At 49.8% G+C, this 27,502-nt stretch overlaps 1 protein-coding gene across 2 annotated transcripts; it reads right to left on the bottom strand.

Moving 5' to 3' along the window:
* Positions 1-294: 294 nt before the first annotated feature.
* On the bottom strand, positions 295-20,908 carry Larp6 (La ribonucleoprotein 6, translational regulator). 2 transcript variants are annotated; one of them, XM_021641532.2, is made up of 3 exons: positions 20,515-20,908; positions 7,737-7,944; positions 295-1,803 (listed from the first exon to the last, which is right to left on the bottom strand). In XM_021641532.2, exons 1-3 carry the CDS (start codon positions 20,712-20,714, stop codon positions 736-738), a joined length of 1,476 nt encoding a protein of 491 aa, XP_021497207.1. In that variant the 5' UTR covers positions 20,715-20,908; the 3' UTR covers positions 295-735. The 2 variants fall into 2 exon arrangements, with proteins under 2 accessions (XP_021497207.1, XP_021497206.1); XM_021641531.2 differs by having other exon boundaries at positions 7,737-7,947; positions 20,515-20,904.
* Between the last annotated feature and the right edge of the window lie 6,594 nt (positions 20,909-27,502).

Here is a 27,502-nt window from a genome sequence, read left to right as displayed (position 1 = left end):
GAGTAAATAAAAATAAATCTTTAAAAACACACCTAGAATCCCTTCTCTGGGGCCTGGAAAGGTGCGTTTCTGGCAAGTCCTCGGGTGCTGTCAGTGCTGTTGGTCTGGGATGCCGTGGAGAAAGCAGAAGCTAAGCTGCTTGTTCAGGGAGACGCAGATAAACAGAACTCGGGGCTGCCAGGAGCGTCCAGGACTGCCCGGCCGTTACACTGTGGGGTAGAGAGAGGAGATAGAGCCTTATTGGGTTCCTTGTCAAATGGGTAGGGTCCGTGACCTCAGATACAGGACTCCAAGTGGGTGTTTTATCATTTATTCACTTGACAGGGAACAGACACTCAGTCCTGTGAGACATCATGCTGTTGACTGGAGGATTCACCATTGAGCAACACTCCTTTGAAGCCTTAAGAGGGGCCCTCGCACCGCCTGCCAAGGACAGCCCAACCATTGCAGGAAAGAGCCAGTCCTGTCCCCTCTAGGTCTTCTCAGCCTCTGTCCCACAGCCCTTCAGAGCCGTCACACTCGCTCCTGCCAGACACTGTCAAAACTACTCGCAGACAGAAGACGACCCCCAGCCGAGGCCACGCTGCACGTTTTGTCTACCTTACAAATGTATAAATTAAGAGGTCTACGTGAATACAAAAGCTTTCTAAGGGGACTGGACTCCGTTCTCTGTCAGGCTGTTGGCGAGGACCTCGGAGCACAGACGGTTTTCAGTGCAGCTGGTGTGAGAGCGCGTTAGGAGCAGGCCCGGCCTCTCTCGTGTCCACCGTGGAAGCCCCTGGTGTTGTCAGGGCCTCTGGGCAGCCGCAGCACCCCCACAGGCAACCCGTCTGCCGTCTGCATCCTCCGAGACAGCAGCGGGCTCGCCCCCGGGCTTTTCTCCTGAGTCCCCATCTCGGCCTGGCGGCGTCTGCGAACCCAGGGGCTGCCCGAGGGCGTGGCGCTGCTGTCGGAGGAGTAATCCGTGCACTTCCGGAAGGCCTCGGGGCTGCTGCTCCAGTTCAGTCTGCCTTCTTCCGCCAGCGGCGACTTCCTGGGCACGCCCTTGCGCTGCGCCGACGGGCTGCTCCAGGGGCTGGAGCAGGGGGAGGCGCTAGGGCTCAGGAACAGGCCCTGGTGGCCGCCCGGGCTGAGCTTGCCCGCGGCCGCGTGGCGCCGGCCCGACATCGGAGAGGCGGGGTTGCTCTCGGGGTCGGAGGAGCTGTTGGCGGACGACTCGTCCGCCGTGTACTGCAGCTCCTCCACCCTCTTGTTCAGGGACCTGCTCAGGTGCGGGCTGGGCGTGGGCTCGTCGTCGTGGTTCTTATCCCTGAGGGGCTTCTTCTTGGGCGGCTTCATGCCGATCAGCACGGCCTTCATGTTCTCCCGGCCCTGAGACTCGGCGGCCATGAACTCGTGGGCCCTGATGGCCGCGTCCACCTCCTCGAACTCCACGATGGCGCACTCCTGGGTCCCTAGCTGGCTGTAGCGGCTGCTGATCCTCCGGATGTCGGGCGGCAGCTCCCGCCCAGGTTTGAGCATCCGCACGGAGGAGATGACTCCGAAAGCCCCGAAGAGCTTGAGCAGGTGCTCCATCACCTTCTCCTGCACCCGTCCGTTCTTCTGGGGCGTGCCCGGCGCCCAGAGCTCGCGGGACAGGTGCAGGTCGTGCACCAGCAGCATCTTGCTGGGGAGGTTCTCGTTGGGGAACAGTGGCACGGGGGTGGTCCTCCTGACCTTCCGGTGGTCCTCATTCAGCTCCAGGGTGACGGAATACTTCAAGGCGTGCGCTGTGGTCCTCCAGTCCCGCGTGAGGTGTTTGACCTGGGGAACACAAAGGCAGGGCTGAACGGCACCTCCTCTCCTCGCCCACGCGAGTGTAGGCTATGTTCCCGTCCCTCCCCTCCGCGCCTCCACGACACCAACGACTGGTGTGGGGGACACTCAGACACCAGTCAGGGAGTGAGTAAATGAAAAAATTCTCCAACCACTTAATGGCTTCTTTCCTTAAAAAGCTTTTAGTAAGATTTATTATAAAAATTGTAAAACAAAAAGGGGGGAGGCTGGAGAGATGGCTCAGAGGTTAAGAGCACTGTGCTCTTCCAGAGGTCCTGAGTTCAATTCCCAGCAACCACACGGTGGCTCATAACCATCTATATGAGTTCTGGTGCCCTCTTCTGGCCTGCAGCATAGGTGTAGGCAGAACACTGTATAAATAATAAATAATTATGTCTTTTTAAAAAATTGTAAAATAAATCACACACTGAAATAAGTCAGCCCCAAAGCCTGTTTATCCCAAGGAACAGTTAGAATCACCATTCTGAAGCTTTCAAGCTTCACACGGGATTTTTTTTTAAATTCACTTTATTTACTTTACATCCTAAGGATTCCCCCTCCCTCCTCTCCTCCCAGTCCTCCTTTCCCTTTCCTCTACCTCCCCTTTCATCCCAGAAAAGGGGAGCACCCTTCCCCAGAACATCAAGTCATATCAGGACTGAACATATCCTCATCCCCTGAGGCCAGGCAAGAAAGTCCTGCCAGGGAGAAGTGATCCAAGAGCAGGCAATAGCGTCCATGTTAGAAATACACCCCCTCCACTCGATTACACACCCCATATTCATATTGGTCTTCACCCTAGACCGTACGACTTCACTATCAAATGTTTTCTCTGCAGCTACCATCACGCAACCCAAAAGACCCATGACAAAGTTACAAGTGGAAAAAACAGCCAGCTGTCGATCCTCTCCTCCTGTCCAACACCTGCACTCAGTCTTTCCCCAGCTAAAACTCCACCTTTCTTGCTCTCCTTTCTACGCAGTAAACTGCACTCTCGTGTACATTTGTTTGCAAACATAACATGCTACTGGCTAGATTCTGCATGTGCAAAAAAAAAAAAAACATTTTCTGCTTTCTGAGGTTCTGTGACTTCACTAAATATTATATTATTTGTGATAACATTTTTCCTTAGAGCTGAGTAATATTCATACATATATTTATTCACATGTGTGAATCTATAAATAATGGATATAATATGTATTCATTGATGTTGGGCAGCCCAGGTTGACTCCAGGTCTTTGCTAGAGTGACCAAAACAGCAATAGGAGCATTAGCTCGGGTCTCTCTTCTGATGGTCAACATCTTTTGCCTCTTTGTGTGTTTGTTTGTTTTGACAGTGATGGGGATTGAACCTAGTACCCACAGGGCAAGCGCTCTACCAACGGGTGCCAGTCCCAGCCTTTCTTTCTTCAGCTTCAGATTTGGGCAGTAGGTCTGGAGCGGCGCTGGGGAGTGGAGAACTGTGTGACAATAGAAACCCTGCCGAAGCTCACAGGTCAGATTGTGAAGTCCCCGAAGCAGTGGCTCTCACCCTTCCTAGTGCTGGAGACCTTAATACAGCTCTGTATGCTGTGGCGACCCCCAGCCGCGATGGTACGTCATTGCCGCTTCGTGACTGTAACTTTGCTACTGTCATGGATAGTAATGTAAACATCTAACACACAGGATGTCTGATATGTGGCCCCAAAGGGGCTGCGACCCACAAGTTGAGAACCACAGCTCTGACACAAGGCTGTTCTATACATAATGCAAGCTTACTTCCATCCACTAGTGAGACGTGGAAAATCATTTAACCTCCTCATCTGATGAATGTTCAGCCTCCTCATTTGAGTGCTAGAAATATCAAAAATGTCTCCTTCATAGTGCCATCACAAAGGTGAGTTGAGGGGTGATGGCGTTGGTCAAGTGCTTGTCACAGCAGCATGAGGAGCTGAGTTTGACCCCCAGAACCTGTGGGAGAAACCCAGGCAGGATGGTGTTTGCTTGTAATCCCATCACTGCGCAGGCGGAGACAGCCGCCAGCCAGCCACCAGCCAGCTTACCCTACCTGGCTAGTTCCAGGCCAGAGAGGGTCTCTGTCTCACAAACAAGGCGGTTGGCTTCTGAGAAGCAACGCTTCACACCGATCTTCAGCTGCTACATGTCTGCACATACACATGTTCGTCTGCGTGTGTGTGTGTGTGTGTGCGTGCGTGCAGAAAATACAGAGAGACACATTTGTGCATAGAATTTAAAATGGCACTTCATTCTCCAAGAATGCTCCACAACACTGTGCTACCACCATGTCAAACACACATGTCCCAGTGGGTTTGGGGAAGTGCTGAAGATTGGATGCAGAATGCCAGGCAAGCAGTTTCCCATGAGCTATAGCCCCAGGGTTTCACTCTATAGTCCGGGCTAGACTCAAACTCATGACCCCGCCAGTCTAGGCCTCCAAATGCTGGAACTGTAGACAATCACCACCAAACGTTCCTACTTTGGAAGGATTTGGAGAGCCTGACAGTCTCTGATGCTGTGATTTACAGTTGGTAAGGAGGAGCCTCCCACTGATCCTCCTTTCTCTGGAATCTCCCCGGAGAGTGACAGGCATGGACACCGCGTGGGATCACACGGACCTGGGCCTCTTGAGAACTGATGAAACAAGTCTCCCTTCCCCTCCCATGATGGAAACTGTGCATATTGATGCTGGGTATATGAAAGCTATATTTATTTCATAAAACGGCAGTTTTGCGGAGGCCCACTTCCAGTGAAGGGCATGCCAGCGAGATGAGTCACCCGCAAGAACTGGCGGGGTGGGTAACCTGAGCCCGCAACGGGAAATCACCCAGAGTCCTCTGGGGCGAGGCCCCTGAGGCTGGTCTGTAGAAGAGCCAGGGAGTCCTAGTGCCCCTGGGCCTCCAACAGAGCAGGCGCAGAAAGCAACGCAGCTGGATGCCGGGGCAGTGCGGGGAAATCTCCGAAGAGCCCAGAGTCCTGACACACTGCTGGGGCCTGCGCACTGTCCGCTCTGGCTGTGGCCTCTCGTTCTTAGCATGAAGAAACCCCAAGCTCCCTACAGAGTGACTGGGCTGATCATTATGCCACAGAGAAGCAGGTCTGGGCCTATGGTTGGATTTCTAGTGACAAGTCAGCCAATCAGGAATCCAAAAGGAACGGCTATCGCAAGGTTGTAGGGAAGCCCAGGCCTGGCATGATGAAGTCGTCTGTGAAAATGGCTGGGAAAGGAGCATGCAGGAGAGGCAGGGAAGTCCTGCCTAAGTTTAAAGTCAGAGCAGGAAGCATGTGCTGCCTCACCAGGAAGGGTGAGGATTGGGGGCCAGAGGAGAGCTCTGAAGGACTTGATCACACAGAACAAGAGCCAGGTCCCTTGAGAAACCTTAGCTACTCCCTGGGCACCTCAGGTCTGTGTTTGTGATCCTTTAGGATGGTTCCCAGGTGTTACATCAGAGAAGGAAGCAGGGCACTAGAGAGATGGCTCAGTGGTTAAGAGCACTGGCTGCTCTTGTAGAGGACTTGAATTCAATTCCCAGCACCCAGTGATGGCACCCAACACTCTCTAACTCCAGCTGCAGAGGACCCGACATCCTCTTCAGGACCCTGAGGTCCTGTATGCACATGGCACATATACGTACGCTAACACACAGCAAAGAAGTTGTTTTCTTTTAGGAAAATAAACAAGGAGGCATGTCCTCGTGCAACCCCCAGAGCTCTGTAAGACCCTCAGGAGCTCTGTGGGATGACTGAGCATCACGGTCAAGCTGACTGGACTGGAAATCCCTACAGCAACACACATCTGGAAATCCCTACAGCAACACACATCTGGAAATCCCTACAGCAACACACATCTGGAAATCCCTACAGCAACACACATCTGGATGCCTTCCTGAGGACGTTCCCGTGAGGTGCGACCGTGGAGGGGATGAACTCCTGGCTGCGCAGCAGCATCTCCTGGCTGGGCCCGACTGAATGAAAAACAGAAAGCAAGCAGGCAGCTGCACCCCTCCCTCTCTGCCTCCCGACTGTGGGGACCACGTGACCGGCTCCCTCGAGCTCACCTTCATGGCCATGATGGGGTGCACCTCAGCTGTGACCCAGGTGCTTTGTCACAGTGATGAGGAAAGGAACTACCATTTCGCAATCTCCCTGTGTTGGCTGCCTTCCTGATAAGATTTTCATTGTGATTAGCAGGCAACCTTCGAGATGGGAAAGAGTCTCTGCTCTGAATTTGGGGGTGTGGATCTGGGGGTTTCCACCTTGCTGCTGGTTGTGAAGAGAGAATGCTCCTGAGTGAATCTGTGTGTGGCAGCTGGGAAAGGAGAGAAAATCAGAGTTGCTCTTGGAAGCTGTTGGGGATCACAAGTGGGGGGAGGGGGCTGTGTAGGGGATCCCACTGGCTTTTTCATTTAAGGGTCCCAAACCCTGGAAATATTGCTCATATCGGAGCTTGTTCTCTGGAAATGAAATATTCCTTCCCTTCTGGACCTTGCAAACTCCTATTCATCTTCCAAGTCCATATCCCAATGCCACCACTCCAAGGCTTGTTAATTCTCTGGAAAGGGTGATTGCTCTGATCGGGTAGAGCCTGCATATCTCTATGTCTTACATAAATGTGTCTGTGGTTGCCCTGTAGCCTTTCATGGCTCCTTTAGCTTTTGTTGCACTGTAAATGTTTCAAGGAAAGACAGGATTCTGTGTTCATTTTCTATCTCGTGTACTTAACAACACTCATCAAATGCAGAGAATAATATGTTTGGTGAATGAATAAAGAAAAAGAGTCCAAGAAGAAGGCAGAGTATACCAGGAAGCCAGGCAGAGAAGAGCTCCAAAGCACGGAGCTTTCTCCGGTGCTTTCTGATAAAGGGTTCAGATATCTTGGCCAGGACACACCTCTTACATGGACCCACTCCTTACGTAAGCTGTTACGCAACAAGCTACAGGATGCTCTTTCATTCTAGTAAACACACCCTCCAAGGGAGATACAGAGCTATTATTCCAACTGGTTAGCTAGTCCTCTGAGAGCCAGGAGTTCAGCGCCCATGTTCTACATCTGTCCGCAGCAGGGACACGCAGTCGCCGGCCTGGCTGCCCTGAGCATCTCTCACTCTGGTGCACTGTGTTCTCACTGCTACCACACAGAGCAGATCCTGCTGGAGCCTGTGTTCTCCCCCACCCCGTACCGAGTCAGCTCAGCAAGTGGAAAGCCTGAGCAGGTGGCACGCGATTCCTGACCGAAAGGCATCTCTCAAGGCCTCGAGCAACCCTGGTTCTGGTGTAGCACCCTCTGGGCATCCATGTACCTGCCAAGAGGGCCCAAACATTACCAAGAACAAGTCACAGCGTTTCTTGATAACCACCAGCTGACATTTGTCCTAAAACTCAAAACCCTTTAGATAGCAAGTAAGAATATTGTCTAGAATGCGCTTGTCTCTCTCACTGTGTGTGCATGTTTGTGTGTGTGTTCACACACACGCGTACATGGGGACCGGATGTCACCCTTGGGTGCTGTTCCTCTCAGGTTCTGCCCACAGAGCTATTAATTTGTTTATATTCAAGATAGGGTTTCTCATTGGCATGAAGCCCACCCAGTCGATTAAGCTGTCCACCCATTTAGTCCCACTGATCTATTTTTTCCTCCCCAGCTCTAAAATTACAGGTGTGGAACCAAGGCTGGCTTTTTCACACAAGTTCAGGGGCTCGGACCTCTTGCATGGTAAACTCTTTGTTGACTAAGCTGGCCCCCTAGCTCCACTAAATCCCGTCTCCATACTTTTTCCGCTTTTTCGGGCCTCATATTTAATTGAAAATTCACTAGTCAGGGGGCCTGTGGTAGGGGGTGCAAAACAAGACACCCCAAATATTTAACAGCACAAGGTCCAAAGCCCCGGAGACATCCTGAGCGGCCTTTGAGGGCCTGGCCTCACCTTCTTGAAGGAGGTGAGCAGCTTGACGCTCACGTAGCCCAGCTTGTTCCTCCGCACGTGCTTGAGCAGGAAGGCGTCCTTCTCCAGGTTCTCGTCAGAAAAGTAGAACTCAATCTGGTCCACCAACTTCCTGATGAGCTCCTCGTCCGGTGGCTTCCACTCCGGCTCCAGTTCTTCCGGCTCGTTCTCACCTCCACTGGCCGTAGCACTGCTACGGAGAGACAATGAGTCAGTCAGTGGAGGCTTGAACCACCACCTTCCAGATTCGCGTATTGAAGCCTTGGGCCCTCAGAGCCTGAACATGGCCTTATCCAGAGCCAGTCACTTGGATGCTAACATAAGGATATGCCCATCGTAGAGAAGGATGGCTCCTCACCCCATGCAGATGGGGTCCTCGTAAGAGCCAGGAGCTTGGACATAGACGCAGACAGGGAAATGGCTGCTCGGGATGAAGGTGACAGAAGGAAACCAAGGAGGCTAGGAGCAGCCTGGCCTCATTCCCCAGTACCACAGAAGGGAGCAGGCCCCGCCCTAGCTCTTCTTTCTTCTCCCGTTTTTAAGTGTACATATCCTCCAAGCTTCTGTCCTTGTGTGTACATTGGACTTCACCTGAACTGGACTCCTCGCTTCACACTTGCCACAGATGCACCTTTGTTGTTATATACATCAGGTGTGCACCCGGTTGCCGTAGCAACCCTTGGAAATTAAACTGCTCATCTCTGAATTGACTTTCTCAAACATGGTTGGCCACATGACCATAAGAGGCTCAGAAGGTTCTGTCCTCGGAGAACACCTGAGAAGTCAAGTTTTTATCTTAACAAGTATAGAGGATCTTGAAAATAATAACACAGGGCTGAGAAGGTGGCTCATTCGGTTAAAGTGTTTGCCACACGAGTATGAGGCCTGAGTTCAGATGCCTGGCACAAGCCAACAGATGGTAGTTCCTGTCTGTGGTCTAGGGGAGCAGAGACAGACAGATCCCTAGGCTTGTTGGGCAGCAAGGCTAGCCAAATTGGTGAGGCCCAGGTTCAAAGTGAGGCTCTGCCTTCAGAGTTAAGGGAGAGGGCGATGGAGGAAGCTGCCAGTGTTGACCTGGCCTCCACGTGTATGCACATGTGTACATACAAACACACTTGCACAAAAATAAACTTTTTAAAAAGGATGTAAAAAATACTTATATCAGCAGAGCGTGGTGGCGCACGCCTTTAATCCCAGCACGGAGGGAGGAAGAGGCAGGCAGATCTCTGTGAGTTGTAAGCCAGCCTGGTCTACAAAGCAAGTCCAGGACAGCCAAGGCTACACAGAGGAAAAAAATAGTCACACCACCTGCTGAGATTTCTGTGTCACTCAGATGCTAGCAAAACACATTCACTCCGAAATGACATGCATGGCTCCTGTCCTCCCTCCCCATCTTCCCAACTCCAGGTGTGATTTTTGGAAGACAGTAGAGCAGACTGTCTGGATCTCAGGGCCTGTCCTGGAGCCCTGGGCTCTCCAAGGCCAGCTGTGCCAGAGATATTCCACACCAGTTATAAACAAAAACTTGATGCATTATCTGGCTGGGGCAAGTGTCTTCCTTCATGACTGTAGCCACAGCCACCGAGGAGCCCAGCTCGAAGGAGATGCAGCACACGCTAAGGACAGAAGCTTGGAGGGAGTGAAGAGAGAGCAGGCAGGTAAGGGGGACAAATCTGGACGGTAAATGGTGTTAAATCCTGTAGTGAGGTGCAAAAGGACCAGAGCAGCGTGAGTCCACGCAGACACGCTCTGGAGGGGATTGCGCAGACAAGGCCTCCCTGGACCCCTCTCCCAGGCCGTGTGAGGTAGCAGACAGGGTGCCATGCAGGGAGGAAGGACACACAGCTTCTCCAGGAAGCCTGGCTCCAGGCCAGGTCCTGGGGGCAGCGGCTCCGCTCATCGCCTCCTTTCCACCTTGCTTTCTTCATGAGTTCACCTTTGACTGGGAATCAACCACTCCAGTTTGGAGGAGAACACCCTGGCCTGCTCCTCTGTGTAAGCCATTTGTAGTAAGTGCTATCATTCGGCAATGCACCACAGTCCAGCCAAAGCTCTCCAGCGGCCATCATCATACACCTCACCCTACCCTCTGGCATCTCTACCGGTCTGGCTTCGAACCCCAGGCTTTCGTTACCATTTCCACTGGTGTAGTGTCTGAAGGCACTCCATTACAAAATGAGAGAGCTAGGGTCCCTTCTATCCCATGGCCTCTTCTTCCAATGTTAAAACCTTTGTTTTATTGTTGGTTTTTTACTAGTCATCTGTCTGTCTGTCTCCCCAGACAGACAGGGTTTCATGTAGTGCAGGCTAGCCTTGACGTCACTATGTAGCCACGGATGATCTTGAGCTCCTGATCCTCTTGCCCCCCGTCGCGTGTGTGCTGGGAATACAAGTATATGCCACCGAGCCTAGATTGCACAGTGCTGGGGATCTAGCCCTGGCTTCATGGGTGCCAGGCAACACTCTGGCAGCAGAGCCCCATCCCCTGTCCATTTGCCTTTGAGAGTACATCTAAGATGCTTTCTTACTTCACTGGTATTGTTTTAATTGCTGCTTGTTATGTGGACAGCACTGTATCATCCCAGCTTGCTGTCTCTCTTTCCACGTCCAACCCTCCAAATTTGACCGGAAGAACTTCCACTCCATTTTTGCCACAGTTTGTTACCTTACTCTGCGCTGCACAGGCAAGAGCTGTCTAGAGAGAGATGAAAGTCGGAAGTCCATCTGTTTTATCACTGTGGCCGTGTGAACACAATCCCTGCGCAGCACAGTTACCTGCGAAGCTAACATCTGTCTAAGAGCTGGGTGGGGTTACATCCAGGGTCCTGGGCGTACTAGGCACGCACTCTACCACAGAGCTACACACCATCTCTTTTGAGATAGTTTCCATTTGTTTTTGAAGCAGGTCATACAGTTTAGCTCAGGCTAGCCTTGACGTCACTGTGTATTCCAGGCTAGCCTTGGGCATCTTAGTGCCCCTACCTTACTCATGGTGGGATTACAGACAAGCACTGCCATGGCCGGCTAAAACTGTATGCATTTTCTAACATGCTCTGAGAGTCAGGTGACCGTCTGAGCTGATCGTCTCTGCTTGTCCTTTAGCGCGCCATCTGTCTTGCTTTTGGCTTTGATTTAGGAGCTGGGGATGTCACTAAGATCATTAAGCACGTGGTGGCTGTTCTCTCAATACTTAAAAATGGTTCTTGCTTTTCCAAGCCTTCCTTTCATGTGCCTGTGTGTGTGGGGTATGTTCATATGTATCCATGTATCTGCATACGTACTGACATGCCTGCCAGCGTCCATGCGGGTGCCGAGGACGCAAACGCCGTCTCTCACGCTTCTGCATCGGGTGCAGGACCCCCGAGCCACCTCCCAGCCCAGACAGTGCCCTTTTAAGAGCATCCTGTTCTTATTTGGTGAAAACAGCAACTTAAATTCCCTCTCAGGGCACCAACTGGAACACTGCCAACTTTTTTCTTTTCCCCAACACAGGGTTTCTCTGTGTAGCCCTGGCTATCCTGGACTCTCTTTGTAGACCAGGCTGGCTTCAAACTCACAGACATCCACCCGTTTTGCCTCCCCAGTGTGTGCCACCACGCCTGTCTTGGACACTGGCTTTGAAAACACCCCCACCTCTGCGCCCGGACTAATTAATTTTCATGCCAGTGCTTTGCTTCAAGTGACTAATAAACGATCCAATTTTTTTTTGTTTAAAATTTCAATAAGCTTATTTTAGAGTTACGGCAAAGTTATTAAAATAGATAGCACAGTGAGTTCCATGTGCCTCTCACCAGGCTTACTTATTATTAATATCTCCTATTGCTATAGTATACTTCTCAGCGAGATGCCAATTATGCAGTGTCGCTAGCTGGAGTGCACGCTTGTTTAGATTCTTTCATTTCCCCCTAAGGTACCCACCCAGGGTACCACATCACGTGCTGTATTACACATCTCCCGAGGCTCCTCTTGGCTGGGGCTTTCTCCAAAAGTCAGTGTTGAGGTGTCCTAGCTAGGTATGTCGTGGAATGTCTTGCCATTGAAGTTTCTCTGATGCCCCGATTATTTTAAGGTGTGGGATCTGGGGACCAGGCCCACAGAGCTAAAGGAGCATCTGTTATACATTGTATCAGTATACAGTTAACAATCCAACTTTGCACTGTGCTGGTCAGGGTTCTCCACTGCAAAACCATTCCTTTAACTTGGACGAAATCAGGAGTCCTCGCCCACTTCCGGAGGAAGTTAGATGCAGTTAGATGCCATACTCATCAGCTGGAAGAAGGAGGACCTGGCACTTTGGCTTGGTGGGTTGGTGGCTCCCCCTGCAGCTCTGATATTTGATGGAGGTAGGCTTCAATTCAGGGCAAACAGGCAGGCAGAGAGCCATCAGGCTGAGCCTTCCCACCAAGGTGGACCGGCTTTCTCCTGCAGCTCCAGCTCCCCCTTAGCCTCCCCAGGATTCTGTGGCACATTCAATTACTTCAGAAAACAACCTCACTTCCTTTCTCCTGCTTGGCAGTATCTGCCTTGCTGCCTGCGTCTCCTAGCTGGTAGACAGGGGCTGGAAAATAGGTCTAAAGGGAAAATAGAACTTCAGTTACAGTTCAGATATCGCATGTCTTTTTATTCTTCCATTTTCTTCCATTTCCCAAGCCAGAGCCCTTCTGCGGCTCCATCTTCCCACGTCCTCCCGCCTCTTGTACTGTATTTGGGCTCCAGCCTCCTCCACACAATGCCACATTGCATACTGTGGAGAAGCCTGTAAGACACAGTGGCTCTACTTTAACAATATTACTACTGATTGCAACTGGGTTTTCCTTGCCCGTGGAACAGCACCTGAAGCGCTTAGCTCCGCCTTCGAGTGCACTCAGAAGCTGGGTGTCTCCGTCTTGCAAGCTTGTTTCCATTTACTTCCTTCAATCCTTTGCAGCAAGCAAATAGAAAGACCCGTGTCACAAGCCTTCTCACTTCATACCTTTGCGCATGCTACCCTCGATCCTTGAGCAGCTTGTCCCCCTCTTAGCCACGCATCGCAAAAGGGACTCTCCAGGAAGGAAATGACCCCTCCTCCTCTATGCTTGTCTTTATTTGTCCCACAGTTCCTCATGTGCACACGTCATCAGCACCCTGAATCTTAAGCTGAAGGCAGGGTCTATAGTGGCTTCTCTTATTCCAGTACCATTTAAGAGGTTTGCATGTAGTAGGATTTAAAAAAAAGTATGTATCATATAAAACAAATAGGTTTTGTTGTGGTAAATCCTATCTACAGAGATCCTTTGTTGCTGTTGTTGTTTGTGTTTTGTTTTATTTTGAGACAGGATCACTGGATAGCCTTGGCTAACCTAGAACTCCATTTATAGAACTCATAGAGATCTAACCTGCTATTGCTTCCAGAGTGCTGAAATGAAAGGCATGCACCGCCATACCCAGCTCTCAGAGACTCTTCTGGAAAGGAAGGGACGCTGCTGGGAAATACATGTGAATTCCTCTTGAAGAAGACTTGAGCGCGGGGATGAAGCTCAGTTGGTAGGGTGCTCCCCTGGCATAGAGGAAACCCCAAATTTGATCCCAGCACCTCACAAAATAGGTGTGGGGATGCAGGCCTATAGCTCTGCTCTTGAACAGACAAGGCAGAAGAATCCTGGGTAACTCAGCTACCCAGAAATCAGTTACCCTCAGCTACCCAGAAATCTCAGGACAGCCGGGGCTATGCCTGTTAAAAAAGAAAAAAAAAACAAAAAAAACAAAAAAAGACGTAAGAAAGTTTTGAAGTTTCTATTTAAATGTTGCTGTTCACATGAAACAATGTAACTTGAGAATGTCTTTGGCTGTGGCTGAAATTTGGTAATTTCTCTGAACTTGACACAAAGGGTGGAAAGAGGATAAAAACATGACTGGCCCCGGGAGCAGTCCGGTAATATTTATCACTTTTGTAAGGAATTTGAAAGAAAAAAACATGAGTGAAATCTCCAAAGCGGTTTTTCTCATAAAAAAAAAAAAAATCTCAAGCTAATCTGGGTGTGTTAACTCAGTAGTTAATGAAAAGACGTTCTGAAAAAGGAAAACACCCAAATGTGTATTCGCAGTGTATGGGCGAAAACGATCCACTAGAGTGTCTGGGCCATAAAGAAGGAAATTGACAACAACAAAGAGGGCACTGAACATAAGAAACATCGGGTATAAAAACACTTCAGTTCAGAACCGTCTCTGTAGTAGCGGTTTTTTTTTTTAAAAAAATTCACTTCTACAATAAGAGAACGAATCAGAGTTAGTTCAAAAGAGGCAGGCAACATGATTAAAAACCGCGACACCAGGAGCGGCTAGGCTGAGGACGTAGCTGGGGCAGAGCACTTGCCCAGCAGGCACAGGGGGCAGGCAGTGCGTGGTCGGCCGGCCAGTTCCCATGTATTCTTATGGAAATCATAGGGAGTCAAAATTCTCCACGTGGAAAAAAAAAAAAAAAGAAGAAGAAGAAGCAAACAGGCAGATCTTGTAATGCTCAAATTGAATTATTATACAGATTTATTTTTTTTTAAAGCCCCAGCAGAAACAAGAACTTTTTATTTTAGGTCTTGGTTTCTAGATGCTTTCTCACTAGTTAAAACAAAACAAAACAAAACAAAACAAAAACAAAAACAAAAACCATGGGTTCCTGTAGAAATGGCCAAATTCCAGGACTAGAGTAGGAAAAGTACAAATTATGGAGTTCCCAAAAGTCAGGTTGTGCTTAAAGCCAAGAAGACATATGCCCAAAGAGTGTGCTAATGGCAACACGAAGGGGCAGCTCCAGCTATGTAACAGTCACCCCAAGTGTCAAAAATAGTTACCATAACTAATTATAACAAAGAAAACGGGTAAAAATCCACAAGGGAAAGTTCGGGTTTGAGGGAGAGCTCTATTTCAAAGGTAGGATAATTAAATCTCTCTTTTTACTTAATTGGGAGGCAGCTTCAGTCAATCCAGATGAGAAGGCAAAGCTCTTTTCCAAAGGAGAGGGCCTGGAGAGGTGGCTCCGTGGTTAAGAGCAACAGCTCACAATGGTGTATCCAGATCTGTGCATCTGATGCCCTCTTCTGGCACCCACGGACACTGCATCTACATGATGCACACACATACATGCAAGCAAAACATAAGATAATGAAACAAAATTTTAAATTAAAAACAAACATCCCCCATTTTTAAATAAGCTTGTGATTTGATGGTTTCACTACTGACTTTCACCAACATTTAGGGAAGGATTAATACCAATCATTTTTAAACTCATCTCAAAAAGCTGGATAGAATGAAATAGTCCCAAATGTGTTTTACAAGTATTACTCTGTTATTCAAGCCAGACAGGAGCACTACAAGAGAGCAAGTTACAGCCCAATGCCCCTGAAGAGCACAAATGCAAACATCTCAACACCATATTAAAAGGATTTTTATTCAGTAATCAGAGAGTCGAACTGCAGTCCCAGCCACTTGGGAGGCTCCTCAGACACTGTGAGCAAGGACAGACCACTTGCAAGGGGACAGACCGCTTACACCTAAGAGTTCATCAGCCTGAGCAACATGCTGGGAGTCCATCGCTTAAAACTAAAACAATAGGCTGGGTGTCATGGCACACACCTGTATCCCAGCACTCAGGGAGGCAGAAGCAGGCAATCTCTGTGAGTTTGAGGCCAGCCTGGTTTACAAAGTGAGTCCAGGACAGCCAAGGCTACACAGCGAAACTCTGTCTTGAAAAACCAAACCAAACCAAACCAATAAGCAAAACCAAAGGATTGGGTCTGGAGAGGCATATACTTCTCTTGCAGAGCGTTCGGTTCCCAGCACTCACGTCAGGCAGCTCACAACCACCTGTAACTCCAGCTCCAGGGGGATATGATGCCCTCCTTTGGCATCCAAGGGAACCTGCATGTGTGTGTGTGTGTGTGTGTGTGTGCATGGGAATCCATCAATGTAATCCACCATATAAACAAACTGAAAGCAAAAAATCCCACATGATCATTTCCTTAGATGCTGAAAAAGCATTTGATAAAATCCAACACCCATTCATGTTTAAAGTCTTAGAGAGACCAGGGATACAAGGCACATACCTAAACACAGTAAAGGGAATATACAGCAAACCTATAGCCAACATCAAACTAAACAGAGAGAAACTTAAATCCATCCCACTGAACTCAGGGACAAGGCAAGGCTGCCCACTCTCTCTGTATCTCCTCAATATAGTACTTGAAGTCCTTGCTAGAACAATAAGGCAACTAAAGGAGATCAAGGAGATACAAATTGGAAAAGGAGAAGTCAAAGTATCATTATTTGTAGATGATATGATAGTACACATGACTGACCCCAAAAATTCTGCCAGGGAACTCCTACAGCTGACAAATACCCTCAGCAAAGTGGCCGGATACAAAATTAACTCAAAAAATTACCAGCAGCCTTCCTGTATACAAAAGACAAATGGGCTGAAAAGGAAATTAGGGAAACAACAACCTTCACAATAGCTACAAAAAAACATAAAGTATCTTGGTGTAACTCTAGCCAAGCAAGTAAAAGACTTGTATGAAAAACAAAAACAAACAAACAAAACAACAACAACAACAAAAAAAAAAACTTCAAGGCTCTGAAGAAAGAAATCGAAGAAGATATCAAAAGATGGAGAGATCTTTCATGTCACGGATTGGTAGGATTAATATAGTAAAAATGGCCATCCTGCCAAAAGCAATCTACACATTCAATCCAATTCCCATCAAAATACCAACACAATTCTTTACAGACCTTGAAAGAATTCTTCACAGACTTTGCTTTTTCTTCATATGGAAAAACAAACAAACAAACAAACAACCCAGAATAGCTAGAACAGTCCTCTGCAGTAAAAGATCAGGACTTTTTAAAGTTCCCCAACAACTCATTTTTGCCTCAGAATCGTTATATGACCTCAGATATACAGGTATATAAACTAATATTTATTGATGATGAATAATAAAGAGATTTACTTTAAAATACATTCCTTGGTGATAATTTTTAATTTTACTTCATGCACATGGGTGTTCTGCCTGCATGTATGTCTGTGCGCCACCTGCATGCAGTACCCTTGAAATCAGGGGATCCCCCGGAACAGGACTTACAGACAGTTGTGAGCTGCCATGTGGGTGCTGGGAATCAAACCCAAGTCCTCTGAAAGAGCAGCCAGCACTCTTAACTGCTGAGCAGTTTCTCCAACTCCCTAATTTTATCACATATTAAAGACAAAACAAATTGGCACAACACTGAGATGCACATGATTGCTCTTCCATGAGGAGCAAAGCCTTGGCTAAGGCTTGGTACTGCAGGGTGAAGGACATCCTCCACGGTGTTTTGGAGATGACTAATATTTTGATTAACAGTTTTCTATTACCAATGCTGACAACACTGCTTTGCATAAATATATAATGCAAAGTGGCAGGAAAATGTCTAGAGCCATTTCATAATTGACTGAAAGTTCTGTGTCAATGCCAAGCGAAAACTCATTTAAGATGATCCTCGTGAAGGTCAAGACAGTAACCCAGAGAGCGATTTTCAAACATCAGCCAATCAGTCAGGAGCTGGAAAGATGGCTTACAGGTTAGGAGTGTTTGCTGCTCTTCCAGACCACCTGAGTTTGACTCCCTGCACCCATTTTGGCCAGCTCACAACCAGCTATAACTCTAGCATCAGGGGTAGGCACCTTTCTCTGGTCTCTTATTTTTATTAAAAATAAAAAGAAATAAGATCTTACAACTAAACAGTTAAAATATAAATTGATTATATATACACACACACGAAGGAATGACTAGAAAATATAGAAAGTCCATGTTTCTCATAATGAATCCATTGTTTCTGAGAGCAGAAAACAGAGCAGTCACTGCCGTTCCACGGCCTGGTATCTGAGCTGGAGTGTTCCGGCCGCCTTTGCGGGCACGGCGTATGTATGTCAGCAGACACACCACAGCACGTGTGCGCTATGCTCAGAACTAAGCTGCCGTGAAGCCACAGCACCTCACGTTCACTACACGCTTAACTTTGGGTTAAGCTTTGGTCATCGTTTGTCCAGAAGCCTTTCACTGTTGCTAAATTGATCAGAACATGCCACATTTGGGGAGTGAGGCCCCCTTCTGGTCTCCATGGACACCTGCGAGCCGGGCTCCCACACACACACCAGGTCTGGCTCAGCAGCTGTCTTTGCAGCTTCACCCTTTCAGAGAAGCTGAACTCTCCATGTAAAGGTTTTTCTGAAGCAGCCCTCTCGGCAGACTCTGCCTGAACTGCCTGCCCGCGGTATGAAGATGAAAGGCAGCTGCAGACCGCCGTGGGACGGTAAACGTGGAACTTGACTGTTCCGATCATCTGGGAGGTTAGATTGCCAGTTTGTGCTCGTTTTCCAAGCTGGCAACGGTAGTGCTAATAGCTTCCTAGGAAACCTCCTTGTTAAGAGTTACAAGAAGTATTTCAGGTGTGACTCTACATACCACATACTTTCACGTGGTATGGGAGAAACCACACACATCATATTCATTTGATAAATACAATCAAATAACAATAGTAAAACTGTTTTTACTATTTATTTGTCCCCAGGTTATAAGCCAGGTATTGGCCTAGGAACCACGGATGTGGAAAAGGCTAAGACAGAGCCCCTTCCTCCAAGGGTCTCACTGTCTCACAGAGTGTGCACAGCCCACACACATTTACAAGATGCCCGGTACATCTCGGTGCTGCGCACGGGAGCTGCGGCACAGAGCTCACAGACTTTCAAGGGATTTAGGACTGTGAAAAGTGTCAGAGCTAAAATGCACAGAGTGCCAAAGTAACAGAGGAGAGGGACCAACCTAGCTCACTAAGGGAGGGACAGGGGAAGGTGGGGAAGGCAGGAAGTTTGCCAGGCTGACTAGAGAGCCAATAGAGAATGTAACTATGGAAGGGCAGAGGCACGCGCATGCACACGTGTGCACACACACACACACACAAACACACATGCACCCCCAGACACGTGCACACACGCACTCATACACACGCATGCGCACACACATGCAACGCACACACACGTACTCATACACACATGCATGTGTATACACACGCATACACGCACACACATGCACGCACGCACCACCATGCTCAGTGGGACAGTGCTCCAGGAGCATGAGCTGAGACAGAAGGCGTCCGTGGGCTGAGAGGATGAAGCAGGCGCGTTACATCTCAAGTAGATTTAGGAGAGCCTTTAGGCACCCGGAGCTGAGAACATTCCTATGAGATAGCTACTGCCTTACCAGGCTGGGCCCAAACAGGGTCAGCATGATCCTGTCCCTGGCTGATTGTCCTCAGCCCCCTACCCCCGGGTGTCTACCCAGCAGGCCCTGCCAACTCCACCAGTCTGAGGAGTCACAGGGATTTTCAGGGGTCAACTCTATGCCACTAGGCTGAAAGCTCCGTGATCCTTGAGCCTTTAGAGCAGCGCGTGCCAAGGATGGCCCTGGAGTGACCAGGGAGGGGCAAGGCAAAAGGCCCTGAGGATCAGCTTCTCCTAGGACTCCACAGAGAGCCTTTCTCGGACCAAGAACTGCGTGGCCTTCACCTTGGCTACTCAGGGCGGAGCGGCTTCGTGCTGTAGCCGCAGGCCGACAAGGCCACAGGTGAGCAGCTGGCAAGCCTGTCGCCTGACCTCTGGCTCCGGGGCTGTCTTCACATGCTCGCCGTGTTGTGCGCAGAGAGCTTTCTGCACATGCGATGCAGGACACTGCCGTTCCTGTCCTAATCTGTGAGGCTGGTCTTTTCTCCTGCAACGGCTGCCTCTGCTGCTCTGGCCTGAAATTCGGGGTTCCAGACCCCTTTGAGCAGGAGCCAGTCTCTTTCACTGGGGTGAGGCAGCCCCTGGCTGCGGCCCCGGTGTGCCCCCCTGCTGGACCGGGTCTCAGCAACAGAGAGGGTTAGTCTCGAGAGCTGAGAGCCGGCCTTCAGCACCTCAAAGGGCAGCTCTTACCAAAGACAGGCCTAGAATTTGCTAGTGTCATCGCCGTTTTCTCATCAGCTCCACATGGGATATCTCTCTAATCTCAGTAAAGAAATCATGGCTGTGAAGGGCGCACACATTAGTGATGGGCGTCTGGCTCAGAAGAAAGCTCAGGGCCCAGGGGCAAGGTCAGACGGGTGCTATACCAACTCCAAGACACTCATCACTGAGCAGTGAGGGAGCCATCCCCAGACACAGAGGCAGGAGAAACAGAAAGCCCCTGCCTGAGGGAGGTGAAGCAGCAAAGCCCTCAGCCACCTCAGCTGAGGGGAAGAGAGCTCTCTCTACGGGGCATCCCTTCCTGGATGTCCTCATCAGCATGTGCCAGCTGCGCCCGGCCTGCGCCCACCCAGAGGCCATGATGAGGAGAGCCAGTGATGATGGTGAGGAAGATTCTTAGGACCACCGGCATCCGGAGGAAGAGGCCGGGTCTCAGGGGAACTCCTGGCTGGGGCAAGCGTCTGGTAGGGTGCATCTATGGAAGGGGGCGTCTCCTTCAGAAGCAGGATGGCGAGGATGGCCCGGGAAGATCTCCCTTCACCCCAAAGACTAGGTCCTTCAGATCCCCGCCCCCATCCTTGGACGCCTTTTCAATCAGGAATCAAGCCGTGCTCAGGGCTGGGGGAAGACTGCCCCCAGAAGCGGGTTCTGACTCAGTCTGCGCCTCCGCGGCGGGGCTAAGTCAAACCCTCTGCCCTATCCAGTTGTTGCGCACCGGAGTCCCGGGAAGCCCCGCCGGGCCCACGCCACCGCGCCTACCTGTGCCCGCGGCTCGGCTCCTCCTCACTGGCGCTGCCCCAGCCGGGACTGAGGTACCGGGCCGGGTCCCCCGCTGGCCGCGCCGAGGTCCCCTCGTCGTCCTCCTCCAGATCCTCCACGTCCTCGGCCTCCTGGATGGCGACACGGATCTGCACTCTGGTCTCGGGCCCGGGCAGAGCCTGGTCGCCAGGCTGGGCCATGGCTGGCAGGGTCCCCGCGCCGTGAGGCCGGGCCAGCCAGCAGCCCGCGAGAGCGACGGTCGCGCGTGGGCGGCGCGCGCGGCGGCGACTCGGCCCCGGGGAGGGACGGGGGTCGTGATCCGCCCCAGCCCGCACTGCGGGCACCGCCCCGAGTGCTCCCGGGGACGGCTCCCCGCGCTCACAGGCCTGTCCTGGGGTAAATCCCAGCCCCGGTCCCTCCCCGCATCCCTGTCTGGTAGCTCCCTCCTCCCGCCGACGCAGAGACGCTGCTCAGCTGGCTTCTGGCATTAGGCTGCTCTAGCAGAGCCAGGCACAAGTCAACAACTCCCAGGTTTGTCTCCCTGACAGACCTGCCGCCAAGGTGAGAGAAAGCACAATCTGGACGGTTAGTTCCTCTGGCATAGCCAACTTCAGGTTAGGGTGAGCCCTAGAGGCTCGGGAGCTTGGCCCTTCCCTGTGCGGCGGCTGTTCTAACACCACATTGTCAGGCCAGGCGCTCACGCTTGAATCAGGGTCTGCATCTCTCGATGACTCTGGAGCAACCCAAGTTTCAAGACCACCGTTGTATTGGGATAGAGCTGAGACATTCAGGTGAATAAATATTGGAGGAATAAAGGGACTGTTTAAATGCTACTGTGCTCTAAAGCCTGGACACACGTTCACAGCTAGCTTTAAGAAGAATCCCATCTCAGCTGCCGTAATGTCCAGAAACCAGGGAGATGAGAAGACTTGAGTTCGTGTCCACGAAGCTCTTCGTTGAAGATCTTAGGCATCATTTATCACATCTGCCCCATCAGGGTACCAAAGAACAGACCCACTGGCCCAGGTGGATCTGCTTTGCTGTAGGGCTCCAAGACAAGAGACGCTCGGGAATCCTGGTTTCTGCGATGGCAGCGTCCTGGTAAAAGGACACCATGAATTGTGGCCCGGTGGTTAGGCCAAGAGAGACCTACTGGCCCCGAATGGAAGCCCCTCCCCCTTGTAGGCAAGTAATGGATTCCAGGGTCTCCAGCACACGGACATTTGCTCCTGTCTCCGAGCCATAGCCACAGTCTCATGACCCCTCTTTTGGAGGCTTGACTAAGTCTGGGTTCCAATTTCTGTCTGTTGTATTTTATCTTATTTTATTAAGATAGAGCCTCACTGTGTAGGCCTGTTTGGCCTGGAACTTGCTATGTAATCTAGCCTGGCTTCAGACTGAGCTAACAGAGATCTGGCTGCCTCATCCTCTCAAGAGCAGGGATTAAGGGCCTGAGCACATCCCCCTCCCCACCATCATTACCCTCTTGTTAGATCTCTTTTGATAAAAGCCCCGGAGTGAGGGGAAAAAAGAGGAGGTCCTGGAGATGTCTGCTGTTTCTCTACAGACGTGTGGCTCACGGTTTCTGGGAAGTGAGAGACTAAGACAAAGAGGCAAGTAGTCAAAGTGTTTTCTCAGAGCTGCAGAGACGGCCCAGCAGTTAAGAGCACTGCTTGCTTTTCCAGAGGGCCCAGGTTCGAGTCCCAACATCCACATGGTGGCTCACAACCACCTATAAATATAGTTCAGGGGAATCTGGCCTCTGTGGGCATCAGGCACGTTCGTAGTGTACAGACACACATGAAGGTAAAACCCGAAACTATGAAATAATGCTTACAAGTATTTTTCAAAATCCAGATGCACTGCTTTCCGGACAGTGAGAATAAAGAACCCACACACACCTGGAGTGAGGTCAGGAGAGCGATTTGCAGTGGCCTCCCTGACACCTGACCATCCTGAGTTTCACAAGACAAAAACACCAAGGGTTGCCATCTGTACACAAACCAATGGTGCGATTAGCGGCTCCTACATTCAGGAGAAATGTGTAGCTATTTTTATGAGCAGGTTTGCAAATGCTTTGCTGTAAGAGTACCCTGGAGTTGGGGATGACACCAAGAGGTAGAGAGGCGCTAGGTTCAGTTCCCAGGACCAGAAGCAAAACAAACCAAACATCTCCTGGGACCTTTATAAAAGCATGGCTACTGCACGAAGAGTATGTCCGAGGTAGCAGGTAAATATGGTCCACAAAGCAATTTCATTTGGTTAAAAATTTTAAAGCAGCTCACAACTGTCTGTAATGCCAATTCCAAGGGATAGAACTCCTTCATATTAATGCATATAAAATAAAAATTAAACAAATTATTTAAAAAAAATTTAAAGCCAAATTGAATTTGGGGGATAGAAAGATGGCTCATAGGAGCAGTTGCAGCTTTTGCAAAGGGCCTGAGTTCAGTTGCTAGCACCCCCATCCAGTGGGCCCTCACCTGTAACACCAGCACCAGGGGGTCTGACATCCTCTCTGGTCTCTGCAAGCCCAGCACTCACATGCACACAGCCACAAGTAGATACACACAAGTCAAATCACATCAATCTTTTTTAAACAATGAATTTAGTATGTCCTGCAAATAGGCCTCCGATGCGCTTTCTGGTATTATTTATATCTCTGAGTAGAGTTTTGGATCTAGACATGTTGTGAGACATGACTCCACCCTGAGCTCTTGTATTTGTTACTTTCCTTGTTGCTATGACGACACAGATGCACTAAGCCAGGGTTGTTTTGGCTCTCAGTTTCAGGGTATAGTAGGCTCATCGTGATGGGGAGACACAGTGGCCAGCGCTTGCTCCAGGCGGCTGGTCACATGGCGTCCACAGTCAGGAAGCAGAGAGAGGTGAGTCCTGGCGCTCAGCCTGCTTCCTCCTGTCTTATCCAGCCAGATGAGGTGGTGCTCTCTGTGTTTGGGGAGGGTCTAGCATCCTCAGTTAAAACTCTGGAATACTCCTGCGGGCAGACACAGAGGGACTGTCCACCATGGTGACTACTGAGCACACAGTCCCCCTTGGCAGGAAGCAGGAACACTTCAGGGTGCAAACCTCTGGGGCTGAGGACATGTCTCTGAGGGTGCGCGACATGCAAGCACGATGATCTGAGTTTGACTTCCCGTTACCTGGGTGAAAATTCAGGTGTGACTGCCTACCTGTAATCCCAGAACGGCGGTTCTTAACCTGTGGGCGGTGTCAAACAATCCTTTTCCTGGGGTTAATATCAGATATCCTGCATGTCAGACATTTACATTACGATTGCTAACACCAGCAAAACTGCAATTATGAAGTAGCAGTGAAAATAATGCTCTGGGTGGGGCACCACAACACGAGGAGCTGTGTGAGAGGGGCCGCAGCACTGAGAAGGTTGAGAACCTTAGAATAAGTGGGGGAGAGGGAATAGCTGGGCCGTGCTGACTGCCACCCAAGCTCCAGGTTAATGAAAGACTCTGTATCAGGGAGATAAGGTAGGAAGTGAGAGAGCAGACCACGCAGGCACACACTAGCACACACAGGTACATAGCATGTGCATGCACACGCACACAGTGTAACCTCTTAACCAGGTCCCTGCCAAGGTAGGTTAAATATAGGGCATCTCTCTCCGTTACCAGTTTTGCTCAAATGTTTATAAGAAGAGTCATACACAAGCATTAAAACAACCTCAAATATTTTTGGAGTTGTAGGCAAACCTTAAGGCAACTTCACATAACATTCTCATGTTTAGTATCTGGCTCGGCATGAGGGCTCAGGGAGGGGGAAGACAAAAAAGCTCATCTGCATTTAGGGTGCCTCAGAGAGGGGTCAGTTCAGTCACTTGTCAAATGAGGCTTTCAGAGAGCACCCCCTTTCCTCCTTGCTGCACCCCTTTCCTCCTTGCTGCACCCCTGTACCCTGTGTTTGCTCCAGTGGAGCCTTGTTTCTGGAGCACGTGCTCTGTGAGGCTGCTCAGACCCCGATACTCCATCATTGGTGGAGGAACCAGGGGCCTTCAGACTCCTTCAGGTTTCCAGCTCCTTCCTCTCCAGAGCAGGAGTGGCGGCCAGTCTCCCCAGGCTTGTCTTCAGCCCCCCTGAAGAGCTGAGCAAAGTCTGTGAAAACAAAACCAGGACTTCACCAGCAACTGCTGGCTTTCCCTTGCCCTGGACTCTTAGGGACTTGGGTGTTTTCTCTTGCTTTTATTCCTTTATTTTATTCTTTTCTCATACATCCTGACTGAAGTTTCCACTTCCCCCCATCTTCCCACTTCCTTCCCCTACCTTCCTTCTCTTCCAGAATCCACTCCCCCTCTACATTCCTTTAAAAAAAAAAAAAGCAGGTCTCCCAGGGATATTAACCAAACATGGCATACCAGATTATAATATAATATAATATAATATAATATAATATAATATAATATAATAAGATTAGGCACAAACCCTCACATCAAGGCTGGATGAGTCAAAGGACACCAAGTGCAGGCGAAAGAGCCCGAGAAAGCCGTGATCCCACTGTTAGGAGACCCACAAGAACACCGAGCCACATAACCATGACATATCCTCAGACCCACGCAGGCTCTACACTTGCCCCTTCAGTCTCTCTGAGGCCCTGTGGATCCTGCTTGGTTGATTCTATGAGCTGTGTGTGTTCTTGAGGTGTCCTTGACCTCTCTGGGTCCTCCAATCCTTCCCTCCCTTCTTCAGGATTCCCCTGGCTCCATCTACTGTTTGGAAGCCTCTGCGTCTGTTCCCATCAGTTGCTGGATATGCCTCCCTGATGGCCGTTAGACTGGGCTCTAACTTATGAGTATAACAGAAAGAATATCCTTAGGAGCCATTTCATTGACTTTTTTTCCCTTTGTGTTTGGTTCTAGCCTTGGTCTCTGGACTGCCCTGCCTCTGGTTTCTGGCCATCAAGGTAGTGTTGGTAGTGGACTCCTTCTCTTGGCCTCAAGTTGGACCAGCCATTGGTTGGCCACTCCTATAAGGCCATTACCCCAAAACATCTTGCAGGAAGGACAGACTATAGATTGAAGGCTTGTGGCTGGGTTGATGTCCCCGTTTAACTGATGGAAGCCTTGCCTGGTTATAGAAGATGGCCAGTTTGGGCTCCATATCCCCAGCTACTAGGAGACTTCACCAGAATCACGCTCAGAGATTCCAGAGAGTTTTCACTGCACTGGGTCTCTACATAGCATCCCAAATGCCCCTCACCTCCAGCTGTCCCTCCCACCTCCCAGCAGAGCCCTCCTCCTGTTCCTATCCCTACCACCTCCAGTCTATCTGCAAAATCTATTCTATTTCCCCTTCCCAGGGAGAGCCATCCCCCCCCCCAGCCCCTCTGAGCCCTCCTTGTTACTTTGTCTTTCTGGGGCTGTGGATTGTAGCATAGTTATCATTTACTCTACAGCTAATAGCCACTTTTAAGTGAGTGCATACCATGTTTGTCTTTCTGGGTCTGGGTTACCTCACTCATGTTGATCTTTTCTAGTTCCATCACTTGCCTACAAATTTCATATCATTGTTTTTAATAGCTGAGTAATACTTCATTGTGTAAAGGTACCATACTTTCTTTATCCAGATTTTTGGTTGGGGAACATCTAGGTTGTTTCCAGTTTCTGGCTAGTATGAATAAAGCTGTTATGAACATTGTTGAACAAGTGTCCTTGGTAGGATGGAGCATCCTTTGAGTATATGCCCAAGAGTGGTATAGCTTGGTCTTGAAGTAGATCGCTTCCCAGTTTTCTGGGGAACGACTGTATTGATTTTCGTAGTGGCTGTACAAGCTTTCACTCCCACCAGCAATGAAGGAATGTTCATCTTAGGGGCTTGTTTCAATAGCAGACTTGGAGTGGGCAAAAGCCTTCTCATGAGCTCCTGAGGATGACTCAGAATAGGCAAGTGAGGTGCCATGCTAGATTGAGGTTCGGTTGAAGCCAAGACTCAGCCCTGCAGAAACCTTCCCAGTGCATGAAAGCCTGTTGTTTTTCAATAGGTTAGAAACATTTCAGGATATCTGGTGGGAAAGTTGTAAGCCAGGACCAAGGAATATGATGTGCCTACAGCACCATTGGGATGTCCAGGTGCAAAAGAGAACTCACTCAGAGATACAGCACCATTGGGATGTCCAGGTGCAAAAGAGAACTCACTTGGAGATCTGAGGGTGTTTTTGTAGAATCGATTTATCATTTGTTTAGGTGTGTGTTGGATACCACTCCCTGGACCAAACACAGTTTTGCGAAATGACAGGCATAACAAACGAATACCTGAGTTACAGATTGTATTAGTAAGAATACATGACTGCACTAAGTTCCCTAACAGATGACCAGTAAAGGTGTTCTAAAGAACGCCTTGAACGGTGGCTTTATTATTGTGTACATGTACACGGGTGCACACGTGTGTGTAGAGGCCCCGGGTCACCTTGGTGTTGCTCCTCAGGAGCTGTCTGTCTTGTTTTTACTTGTTTGAGGCAGGTCTCTCATTGGCCTAGGGCTTACCAATAGATGGAGCCTGGCTGGCCAGAAGCCCCAGGGATCCCACCTGTCTCTGCCTCCACAGCACAGGGCACCAACACCAGGCCTTATCACAGGCATACTGGGGAACTGAACACAGGTCCTTATGCCCGTGCAGCAAGCACTTTATCAACAGAGCTCCTGAAGCTTGCTTTGTGAGCGAGCTCATGAGCAGCAGGGTAAGCACCCGCCATGTTATCGAACAGGCCTAAACTCAGACGCCAGCCTACTTAGCTCAGCTCCGTCGTCTCTCTGATCATCATTTCTCTTGCCTGTAAAATGGCCTGAACGATCCTTATCAAATGGAGTTGGGCACACAGATTAAAATCCGATCACTCGTGGAGATGTCTAGCCCACAGCCCAGGCCCGGTAGGTGCTGAGTATGTGGTAGGTGTGGCTTTCTTCTTATAGCTATGCCAAGAAAATCAGCTGGGATTGAGTGCCCAAACATTCACTGCTCTG

Source organism: Meriones unguiculatus, chromosome 1 (assembly GCF_030254825.1).
Source record: "Meriones unguiculatus strain TT.TT164.6M chromosome 1, Bangor_MerUng_6.1, whole genome shotgun sequence".
Taxonomy (NCBI): Eukaryota; Metazoa; Chordata; class Mammalia; order Rodentia; family Muridae; genus Meriones; species Meriones unguiculatus.
This window is presented reverse-complemented; position numbering and strand designations above follow the sequence as displayed.